The sequence below is a fragment of the Neophocaena asiaeorientalis genome, unplaced genomic scaffold (assembly GCF_003031525.2).
Source record: "Neophocaena asiaeorientalis asiaeorientalis breed wild unplaced genomic scaffold, Neophocaena_asiaeorientalis_V1.1 scaffold273, whole genome shotgun sequence".
Classification (NCBI taxonomy): Eukaryota; Metazoa; Chordata; class Mammalia; order Artiodactyla; family Phocoenidae; genus Neophocaena; species Neophocaena asiaeorientalis.
This window is the reverse complement of record NW_020171827.1, coordinates 1,551,449-1,563,166: the sequence shown is the minus strand read 5'-3', so window position 1 is coordinate 1,563,166 and position 11,718 is coordinate 1,551,449. Positions and strand designations below refer to the sequence as shown.

General features: G+C 39.1%; 1 protein-coding gene across 2 annotated transcripts; it reads left to right on the top strand.

Moving 5' to 3' along the window:
• Positions 1–304: 304 nt before the first annotated feature.
• PRL (prolactin) lies at positions 305–9,657 on the top strand. 2 transcript variants are annotated; one of them, XM_024740389.1, is made up of 5 exons: positions 305–389; positions 2,725–2,906; positions 4,697–4,804; positions 6,993–7,172; positions 9,311–9,657. In XM_024740389.1, exons 1-5 carry the CDS (start codon positions 362–364, stop codon positions 9,500–9,502), a joined length of 690 nt encoding a protein of 229 aa, XP_024596157.1. In that variant the 5' UTR covers positions 305–361; the 3' UTR covers positions 9,503–9,657. The 2 variants fall into 2 exon arrangements, with proteins under 2 accessions (XP_024596157.1, XP_024596152.1); XM_024740384.1 differs by having other exon boundaries at positions 309–389; positions 2,722–2,906; positions 9,311–9,651.
• Positions 9,658–11,718: the final 2,061 nt, after the last annotated feature.

The window sequence follows — 11,718 nt, the reverse complement described above, 5'->3', positions numbered from 1 at the left end:
GTTAAAGTAAATGACTGCTATAATTTTACAGGTCCTCTAACCCAAACTAGTCTCCAGATCTCACCTTCATTATCTCTCTCATTTCCTTTTGGTCTAATTAATCAAAATCCTTCCTAGATGTTCATTTCTGGCCAGTACGTCTTCCTGAATATGAATAAGAAATAGAATACCATTTGATGTTTGAAATTATGGGGATAATCTCGATGACGGAAATAGATGACTGGCAAAAGGGAAGGGAATGCCTGATTAAATATATTCATGAAGATGTCAAAGGCTTATAAAGCCAATAGCTGGGAAAGAGAAAGCTGTAGGACTACCAGATCTTCTCTGGTGAAGTGTGTTTTTCGAAATCATCACCACCATGGACAACAAAGGTTCATCACAGAAAGGTATGTGCAGCAACTCACGGAGCTGCTAGCTTTATCAACACTCCTGTGGTGGTATTCATTTGAAATTGTAGCTAATATTCTCTCATTCAGAGGTTTCAGCATTACAGAGTTTAGAAGAGCTATCTAATCACTGCTCTAGAAATCAATTGTTGAAGGGACTAGGAATGTGGTTCCCAAATGGGGGAGGGTCTTCCAGAGACATTTGGTTAATGTCTGGAGATGTTTTTGGTTGTCTTAATTTGGGGCAGGGGCGCTACTGGTCTCTAGTGGGTAGAGGTCAGAGATGTTGCTAAATATACTACAATACACAGGACAGCCCCCAGAACAAGGAATTATCCAGCTCAAAATGTCAATCAGCCAAAGGTGAGAAAACCTGGACTGGAGTAAGACCAAAAGTGTCTCTGAGTCCAAGTCATCACAACTCCAGAAGGTAGAAACAAACATTTTCTAGTTCCCAGGCCTCTTATGTGGTTTGGCCAAGATGAGTCAGCCTGATGAAACTTTTAACTTTGAAGCCATAATATAGACAATGATAGCACAGTTGTCTCCTACAATACTTTGTCGACTGGGTTTAAGCCAAATGACATTATAAAAGAAAAAACAGGCTAGTAATAACTAATTACCTTTACTTTCTTGGTTGACATTTGCAAGAAAAAGAAATTGCAAGACAAGGAAATTAGTAACAAAATTTATTTCATGAAACAACAGAAACATTTATCTCTTTTATCTCATCTTAGACTATGAAAATCCTTCAGATGATAAAGGTACAGACAAATGTAGAAAGAATTAAAGAGTATCTATCCAGTCATGAATTTCCTAGAACCAATACTATTCCAATGCCTCTACCTGCAAAGCACTTTTTATTTATACTTGTAGATAAAACATCTAATAAGCTATGTTACATGACTGTAATGTACCTAAACTAAACTCTTTGGAAACATGTTTTTGAAAAATTAAAAGTCTGTTACATGAATCATCTCACAACATTAATATTTTTTTATTTTGCAGCTAAAAGGTTGTTTAGCTATATTCTATACTAAATATTCTTTTATATATTTTCAGGTATTTGGGGTTAGGTATTTTTTCACCATAAATCTTTTTAGCACTTGCCTAGCTTTATCTTGGACACTTCCAGTTACATTTATTGAAGATTCCATAGCAAATGAGTTTTCTGATAAACACATTTTATATTCTTTATAGTCTTTTGGAGTAGTTTGAAGTTAAAAGTGATTTTAATATATTGTTTCTTTCCTTTTGGAAGTGTAAATTATTGATATGTTAGTGGTTCTTATTTGTCCATCTTCTGAGATAGTAAATTGGTGACTAAATCATCTCTGGTAATTGTCAAATATCTTTAAAGTGAGTGTTTTATAGATAGAGCAGAACAAATTGATAAAATCAACTTTCTAGATTCACTACTGTCATGCAATCAAAGTATTTTTCTCTACTAGTAATGGCGATGACCTCTGCTAGCTCTGAGTCATCACAGCTACCGATGTGGTCCCTGTTACACACACACAGACCGAGAGCCCACACGCGTGTGTGATGTGACATGAGGAAGTGAAAAGATGACACTGGCAGCCAGCCTCCTCCATCTGCTAATAATGGGACTTGGGGAAAATTACTCACCCTCTCTAAGTCTTCTTGTTTCATTAATATAATTTGAAGATAAAGTCAAGGCTATCTCACAGGGTTATTGTGAAACACAAATTTAAAACAATTTTTAAAGCTTTGGGCAAAGTATGAAGGAAATGCATGGGGTTATTAAGGTGAGTTAGCAGATCCAGGCTACAGTATCCTTTTTATCTTAGAATTCTCTTTGTGCTCAATATTAGCAATCAGTCGGTCATGTGTTATTATCATCAGGCACGACAGTAAACCAGAGAGATCAACTGTGCTATTCTTGCCATTTCAGTGTCTAGAATGCAAGCATTCGTCAACATAGAGTTAAAAAAATTACAAACTCCTAGAGAGCCTGGCTGCTGAGAATCTGCAGAAAGTTCCAAGACATTAAACTATCTTAAGAGAATGACCTAAACACTCCGGCTCAGAATTAATTTCAGCTCCAAATGTTTGCAAAGCACAGAAGCACTTCTGGGAGCAATACAAAAATGCAGGGAGTAACCTACTTCTCAAACTACCTATCTGTGCAAATATGATTATACATCTAAATTTACACAGCAGAAGGTGTTGATTCTTTCCCACCCCAGCTATTTCAGTACCAAATCATGCAGAGGGCAATGGGGAGAGATAAGGCTTCCCTTGACAGGATGGCTTTTGATAACCTCAGTTGAATAGATCATCTCAGAGTGGCTCATTTTTTTTATTTAAGCAGGGTCACTCCTGCTCCTGCTGTTGCTGGTGTCAAATCTGCTCTTGTGCAAGAGTGTGGCCTCCCTTCCCATCTGTCCCAGCGGGGCTGTCAACTGCCAGGTGTCCCTTCGAGACCTGTTTGACCGCGCAGTCATCCTGTCCCACTACATCCATAACCTCTCCTCGGAAATGTTCAACGAATTTGTAAGTACTGCACTTCATGCCTCTTTCCACAAAGAGCCTTCACGTAAGTGACTGGGCTAAACCACACTGGAAACAAGAAAGCTGCACCAGTCAAATTTCAAATAATACACTTTCTAGGTCAAAGAAGGCATCAGCTCATAAGATGTAGAAGAAAGAGTCAGTTTCATGAAATCTCAAAGATTCTTATAGAGTGTAATAATTTTTTTTCAATTTCCTTTACTTCATTTTATTGTTTTAATTTCCAAAATAACTTTTAAAGCACCTATATTAGTCAGCTTGGAGTGCCATAACAGAATACCATAGACTAGGTGGATTAAATAGCAGAAATGTATTTCCTCACAGTTCTGGGGGCTGGAAGTCCCAGATCAGGGTGCCAGCACGGTCAGGTTCTTGTAAGGGCTCTCTCTTCCCAATCTGGCTCCTCCATGTGTCCTCACATGGTAAGCGGGGGAGAAAGAGACAGAGATACAGAGAAAACAAGAAAACTCTCTTATGAAGACACTAATCACATTGGATCAGGGTTCTAGCCTATGAGCTCATTTAACCTTAACTACCTTCATAAAGGTCCTTCTCCAAATACAGTAACATTGAGGGTTGGGGCTTCAACACAGGAATCTGGGGGAGACACAAACCTTTAGTCCATAACAGCACCTGACCTAAAGCACTTTTAGGTGGGGCTGAGGAAAAGGAAGTATGTTGACTTTTTTGTCCTTAAGTGTCTCTCTGGGCATTCTTCACCTAGCACGCAGTAGATACCCGATAAATAACTGCACTGCAGTGAATTGGGTGGATTGAACATGGTAAATGAAGCTGAATCCATGTCAGGAAAACAAATAATGATAGTTTCTTAAATGCTACAAATTATTGTTCTAAGATTTGCAGTGAATAGATTTAGAACCAACTAGAAGGGTTGGTTTAGAACTGGAAACAATTATTCTCTTTCTGATGAAGGTACTTTGAAAGTTGTAAGTTAACTCTTTTAGGACAATCAAGGAGGACATAGTAGAGCAAACAGCTGATAAAAAATGGTATTCAATGTCTGTATTAAATTCATGTAGTTCTTTTTACTCACCAGTTTCTCTTTCATTCTCCATTTTTAACTGGCCACCTTTTTTCCAAATCTTACAAATAATCCCTTTAAATGTTCACAAGTTTTACTAAAGATTAGTTTTTCTCTATCAATGTGTTAGCTGGTTTTTTCTATTCTTATTCTCAGTCCATTGCTTAGTATTTCTTAGAATTTTATGCCACGTTTCTCTGACTTGCCATTTTGTCACCATCCACAAAATTGTAGTCTGCATCTATGATGAACACTAAGCTATAGGCATGTGGATTCAGAGATTAGTCAAAGAAAAGTTATCATTTTATAACTCCTATTAAGGAAGTATATTGGTTCCGACCCACAGTGAACAAAAGATTAAATGGCTAAATACAGGTACATATGCACTATATTTGGTGCAAATACTTTTAAAAAAGATGATACTTAATAAAACATTTAAGATTTCATATTTGAGGTATTTTTAGTGTTTGCTCTCCAGATAATAACTTGTGGGAAGGGTGAAATTAAACAAGGGAATAGCAAAGGGAAGAGCTTGGAATTTAGAAAAGTTAGATGAAAAAAAAATTTTTATAGAGATAATGGAAAGAAAAAGTAGGACAAAGAATGACTTTTACGTGCCTTTCATTAAAAAAATGATACCTCTATCAAATGTGTTACTATTCTGGTAATGGGTTCATTTATTCAATGCCCAAACAACACTAACTCAGTAAACCTGCTTGATCACTTCCAGGATAAACGGTACGCCCAGGGCAGAGGGTTCATTACCAAGGCTATCAACAGCTGCCACACCTCCTCCCTCTCCACCCCTGAAGACAAAGAACAAGCCCAACAGGTCCATGTGAGTCTTTTATCCAGGTTTTTCACCTAAACAAATGAGATAGTCCACGGGTGTTACCAGGCTGCAGATTATTAGAAGTAATGGTAACAGCACATGCAAAGGAAGGTGGAGGAAGAACAAGCTATTGAAGAGAAATTACATTCTGCACTTGATGAAGTATGAGTAAAATCAAGTGCTGACTGAAGATTGATAGCAGCAAAATAAATGACCTATAAATTGTCCATGCGGACAACATACTTCAACCAATGCATTAGACCTAGGATTGCATATATTTTACTGCATGAAAGCATGAACTGAATGGGATTTCCACGTGTAAAATATTAAATTTGCAAAATTCATGGGTACTTAAGAAATGCAAACCCAGTTGATGTATCCCCCATTACTAGTGACTCTTACATGGGCAGCATTTACCATGACGGACCACTGTACCATTCGAGCCATTGCTTCTGACTTTCAAGGCTCTCCTGATTCTGCTTCTACTTCTCTGACACTTACTTCATTCTTCACTGACTCCTCTGTCACCTCTCATTCTTAATTACAAGTCTCTCCCCAAATCAGGTCCTATAAAATGGTTTGCTTCTCATGACCGCAACTATTGCCTCTGTTCTGATGACAACAAAGTCTGTATATCAAGGCCTGTTCATTTATCCCAGCTCCATTTTTTTATCATCATAATCTCTCCCTTCTGATTCCCTGCCTGAACCACTGTCCTCACATGATTTTAAATACTTTCACATATATCCCCTCTTAAATACAATCTGTTCTCTCTCTACAACTTGGTTAATGATACCGGCATTCTTTCAGTCTAGTAAGCTCATTAATAACGATGATGATAAAATGAAGGAAGAAGGTGAAGAAGGAGGAGAGAATTTTTTATAAATTTAAAATGTATTGAGAGCCACTACATTGCCATACATTTTACAAAGCACTTTATGTGCGTTATTACATTCAGTCGTCACAAAAAATCCTATAACACAGGTACTGTTATTACACTTCCTGAGATAAGGAAACCGAGGCTCAGAGAAGTTATGGAATTTGCACCTGTCACACAGCTAGGAAGCAGTGAGTCTGGGTTTCATCTAACTCAGAGCTCTCACTTTTAACCATTGAGTTACAATGGCCCAGTGCATATGTGCCACTCACCATACAGCCTATATTTCTTTACAACTCCTTCTCTCACATTCTAGTCATGCTTCCATTGCAATGTCTATTTGATTCTTCTCCACTCTTCATTTCCTTTACCAGTAGATTAGTTCATGGACATCAAGAAAGTAAGCATTTTAAATCAGAGATGCTCAGCCCCTTGGAGTTCCATGCCTGATCCTGGTAGTAGTAAACTAGGGAGCAACACCCTCCATTGTGAATCCCACTGATGCTGTTACTAAAGACAGTACTGCGCCATTTTCTGCACCTACACATGTCAACAAAATAGCAGCATGGGGGTTGGTGTTGGGATAGATTAAGGAAAGCATGTTTTTAAATGCCATGTCTTCTTCACTGTCTCTTTGTTCCAATATCATAAAATAAAATTACCAATCAAAAAATGAATATATTAATACATGATTTGATTCATTAATACAAATGAATCTTTGGGTGAAAATGATGTGGGCATGGATGGAATATGTCTTTCCTGGGTAGATACTCCAGGCACATACTGAGTTCCAACAAAATACTTAGGTTTCTTTCCCTGGACAAGCAAAGTATTCAAATATAAAGAACTCACTAAGTAGATGGTCGAATTTCCGAGGTAAAAACAAAATTCTTTACATTATAAATTAGAACTCATTAGAAGAATTAGTTATTTACATAAGGCAGATCCAGAGATAAACCCATGCACCTATGGTCAACTTACCTATGACAAAGGAGGCAAGGATCAAATATCGTATATTAAGGCATATATGTGGAACCTAGAAAAAATGGTACATACAGATGAACCGGTTTGCAGGGTTTAAAATTCAAATAAGTAAAAATAAAAGCATTGAAAAAAAATAAGCCAGATATTTTTAAATTTTAGCAAAATGTAAACAAATAGCTTACATTTTATACTTTTACCACCTTCAAAAAATTTTGTATACACGCAGGAATAACAAAGAGTTTTTTAGGTCAGCCTCTCTGCACAAAAATCACATGTGACTAAAGCCACTGTATTATGCTCATTTTAATGAAATTGCTTCCTATGGTCACTTAGCATGAAGTCCTTCTGAGCATGATCCTTGGCGTGCTGCGCTCCTGGAATGACCCTCTGTACCACCTGGTCACTGAGGTGCGGGGTATGCAAGAAGCCCCTGATGCTATCCTATCAAGAGCCATAGAGATTGAGGAACAGAACAAACGACTTCTAGAAGGCATGGAGAAGATAGTTGGCCAGGTGAGCAGCCTCTTGAAGGCTTCCTTGGTTTTCTCATGAATGAGAGAAGGGACCTCTGTGATGAGGAATGAGTTTTGAAATATCTCACTTTGCAAGAACAAGATGCAGGCCTCCTATATTCTAGACTGCTATTAAATAAAGCAAGAGCCTAGTCATTCATCACAGTGACAGATTCTATTGTAAGTGAAGCAGAATTCTACTACGATTTTTGACAGGTGCAGCCTTCCCTGCATTGCACACAATTCCACCAAATGCTTGCCTTTTCCTGGGCACAGGTGGCTGAAATATTTTCAAGGGTAAGAGAACTACAGAACAGAATTTGCAAAATAAATGTTTTCTTCAAAGTATCCCAGGACATCTGCTACTGAAAGTCTGCTTGTATTCTTTCTCTGTCCTCCTCAAACCAAAGGATGAGAGTGGGAAGGAAGAAAAGAGAAAGTCAAAACCAGATTGGATGGTGTTTCTCCCCACTCCTCCCTGCTCTGCTGGAGATATCTGTCAGGGAAGGAAGGAGATTGAAAAGAGGAGGCCACAGCATGAATGCTGTCCCACAAGCACTAGATTTCAGTGGGTCACAAAAGATGGAGATGCTCCTTTTCTGGAATGTTTTTTTTATTTTGTAATTTACACAAAGTTTTCCCATCTGAAATTTTTTTTGGGAGGGGGCTCCAAAATAAAAACTCTAATCATTGCATTTAATCTCCCCAAGTAATTTATCATATTTAGATTGATATATGCATTTAGATGGGAAAAATAAATGGGATAAATAAATCTCCATTTAGATGGGATAATTTCAACATGAGGGAGGGAACATCTAAGCAGCTTCCTGAAGTTCTCAGAAATAATATATAATCTAAATAAAAATATATGATTATAGACCTAATAATAGGAGCAATTTTATATTTCTCTTATTGTGTACAAAGTACATGTTAATCCTGTGACATTTTTGTCATTTTCAGGGGATAAGAATATATCCATTGCAAATACAAAGCACATTTTACCCTGGGACATATGAAATAAACACCTAGATTTTCAGGTTATTTTCCTCATTCCTGTGGGCCTATTTTCTGAGGTCACTAATTTGTTCTATAATACTTCATTTTGTTCTTTTTTACCGCTTACTTATTTATTCTTATTCATATCATTGCCCTTTGCACAGTAAATTTTGTCTTAGGGCTCAAGCACCAAAATAAAAAGCAAGGCAACACACACAAACTTTAAATTCCAATAAGGAATCCCAGGTTTAAAAACTGGTCTTACTCTGCAGCAGGAAGTTAGTGTAGCAGGGTCTACAGTTATCCCACGTTTATAGCTAGAAGCTCTCCAAACTAGATGACATCCCTAGTTGCCAAGCTGGTTACTTGGTCTCTTGGTTCTCCGGGGGTTCCCAGCCCACAGAGGGTAACAAGCATGAAGATGCAAGGTGCTCAGTTGCTCACAGTCCCCACCCTACCACCCACCCCTCACCACTGAGGGGTTGCTGTCAGGACCCCCTTTTTATAGGCAGTTTTCCCAGTACCTCCCACTTAAGAGACATCAAGAGAAAGCAGATATTTCTCATGGACATCAGGGGGTTATCTGTCCTGGGTGGAATGTGAATGCCTCCTGACTATTTCAGAAGATCTTGTCAGTCACAGCCATCGCTAGATTATCTGCCCCTTAAACCATCTAGTACAATCCGCATCATTTCTAAGGTCTTTAAACACACGCTCTATGGAGAAGAGAATCAGTTCAAAGCAGGGGAAACATAAATGTAATGATGGTGACCTTCAGAAGAAATAAGGTAAAAAGTACATTTCAGAGAACAGATTCAGGACATGAAACAGTTCAAGTGATACAACTGTGTCCCTTGATCACATTCATATGAATATTCAAACAGCAGCTTGGTTTCTCCATCGTTTTACTCCTGTACAAATATCCTTAATCTGTGATCACATACATGTAAGAAAACTTACACTTGAGTTCTGCTTCTAGTTTGTAAATTACTAACAGATTTCTGATACGCTGGCTCCAAAACCTATGTCTACAGAGTTTTATATTCATGTGTCCTCCCCAAAACTTAATTTGATAATTAGAAGGAACGAAGATAAGCAAATACTAATAAAACGCATAATAAGTCATTATCTTTGGGTGCTTAGGTTCATCCTGGAGTCAAGGAGAATGAGGTCTACTCGGTGTGGTCGGGACTTCCATCCCTGCAGATGGCCGATGAAGATACGCGCCTTTTTGCTTTTTATAACCTGCTCCACTGCCTACGCAGGGATTCACATAAGATTGACAGTTATCTCAAGCTCCTGAAGTGCCGAATCATCTACGACAGCAACTGCTAAGCCCACATCCATTCCATTCATTTCTGAGATGGTTCTTAATGATCCATCCCATAGCAGTCTTCTTTTAGTTTTATAGCTTTTTAATGCATGCTTGGGTGTAATGGGTCTCATCTTAAAAAAATAAAAACAGACTCCACAGAGATGTCAAAATCTAAGAAGGCAATCTGTCAAAGTTTCTTATCTTCATTTTAACAGAAAATCAAAAGAAAATCCATCCCTACCGTTGAGAGAAGTTCCTATTAAAATCTGTCACAAATAGCAGAATCTGGCATTACAAAGAAGACCGTTAACAGCTTACTTCAGCATCACAGCAAATTATTCTGGGTCAGGTTATTAGAATCAAAGAATTAGATAATTATTTATCGTGCTGGTCATGCTACCGAGAAGACTGAATTCTCAGGATTCTTTATGAAAACCAGCCACGTACTGTCAGCCAGTTTTCACAGTGTTACAACAGACAATTAAGTGCTATGAAACTGTAATGTACTCAAATAGCATGAGGTTTACCGAACTGTCTAAAAATTATTAGGATACCGTCTTAGTCCTTCTGGGCTGCCATTACAAAATATCACAGATTTGTAAACAACAGAAATCGATTTCCACAGCGTGGTCAGGCGGGGCCCTCTTCCGGTCGCACACTTCTTACTGGATCCTCACATGGGGGGAGGGACTAGGGAGCTCTCATATATAAAAGCACTAATCTCATTCATGAGGCTCCATCCTTGTAACTTAATCACTTCCCAAAGGCTCCACCCATGAACACCATCACCTTTGGGAGCTAGGATTTCAACATATGAAATTTCTGGGGGACACAAAGGTTGAGGCCATAGCAGATACAAACATGAACTGGCTTCATTCTCCTCTACTGGCTGTCTTCAGCCGTGCTCAACTGCATCCCCATCTCCTTGGCATCATCTTGCACACATTCCATACGTTCTGGCCACACTGGGTTTAACAAGTTCAATCCGGTCAAGTTTCAACTCCACCTCATGTTCAGCCTACTTAATGTTTCCCCCTCCCATACTGAGGCCCAGGGAACCTACCAGGGAAAGCAGATATGACCGTCTCTGCAAGGATTCTTCTCCCTTACTCTCTGGATCTTCATTCCTCTGGCCATGTTGGAAGCGGGTAGAGGATGACGAGATGGAAAACCTCTGACATCACTGACTTACGTGGTGCTATTGTAGCTGCCAAGAGGGACTGATCTGGAATTCCCCTGAATGACAAGTGTTTCTCTTGTGCGGCACCCCTGCGATTTTCCAGGACATTTGCAAGTTGGGGATACCCCACTGCATAGTTGTTGTTTTTTTTGACCAAGGGAAATATTCTGGCACCCCACAGCTCAGCCACCTGCAGTATTCTCCACAGTCTGTCTGTTTCCCTCACTCTGCAAGCACCCTACCGGAGAAAAGTAATTGGCTTCAGGTCAGCTACCTACTAGCTGACCCATAGGAAAGCCATGCATCACAGACACTCCAAACAACTGAATGGCAATAATACCGGTGTGCATCTGACCCCATCCTGGGGTCTCTGGACAATTCTCCACCTGGTGAACACAGAGTAGATTAGAAAGTTGGATTCATAGACAGACATTAATCTGAGTGAGATACCATTCTTTCCTCCTTTCAGAACCATGAGTAACTATCTTTGTCAATAATTAGGTAGTTGGCCTTACCAACATTCCCTACTAGGTGCCTGAATTGCAAAACCCTCCTCATAGACTTAGTTTCCAGTGAGACTGGAAAGACGTGACTGGATGAGGGTAGCTCAGCTTGTTCAACTGCCTCAAAACAACCTGGGATGAGGGCCAATCTCGTGGCCAGCTCTCCTGGCGGTGGTGTCGCCAGGCTGGTTTTGCAGCATCTTTATGGCTTTAGCAGGAATTCTTAGACAACAGTCAATGGGAAATACTTCATCCAACATCCTGATAGAGACGAAATAAAAAAGGTAGAAGGGAAGGAGAATGAAGAGGAATGAAAGAAGGAGAAGATGGAAGGAAGGAAATACAGAAGAGAGAACGTGAGTAAAAGACGGGTCATGCAGGGTGAGATGCTATTGGAATACTGTATTTGGTGAAGACCCAAATACATATGCTTTAATTTTTATACCCTAAGAGCAAATATCACCTCATATTCTCCTTTTACTTCTATTTCCTCTCCTCTCCTCTTTTTCTGAAATTGTCCTTTGTATGAGGAGTATTCTTTTGCTGCTACCAA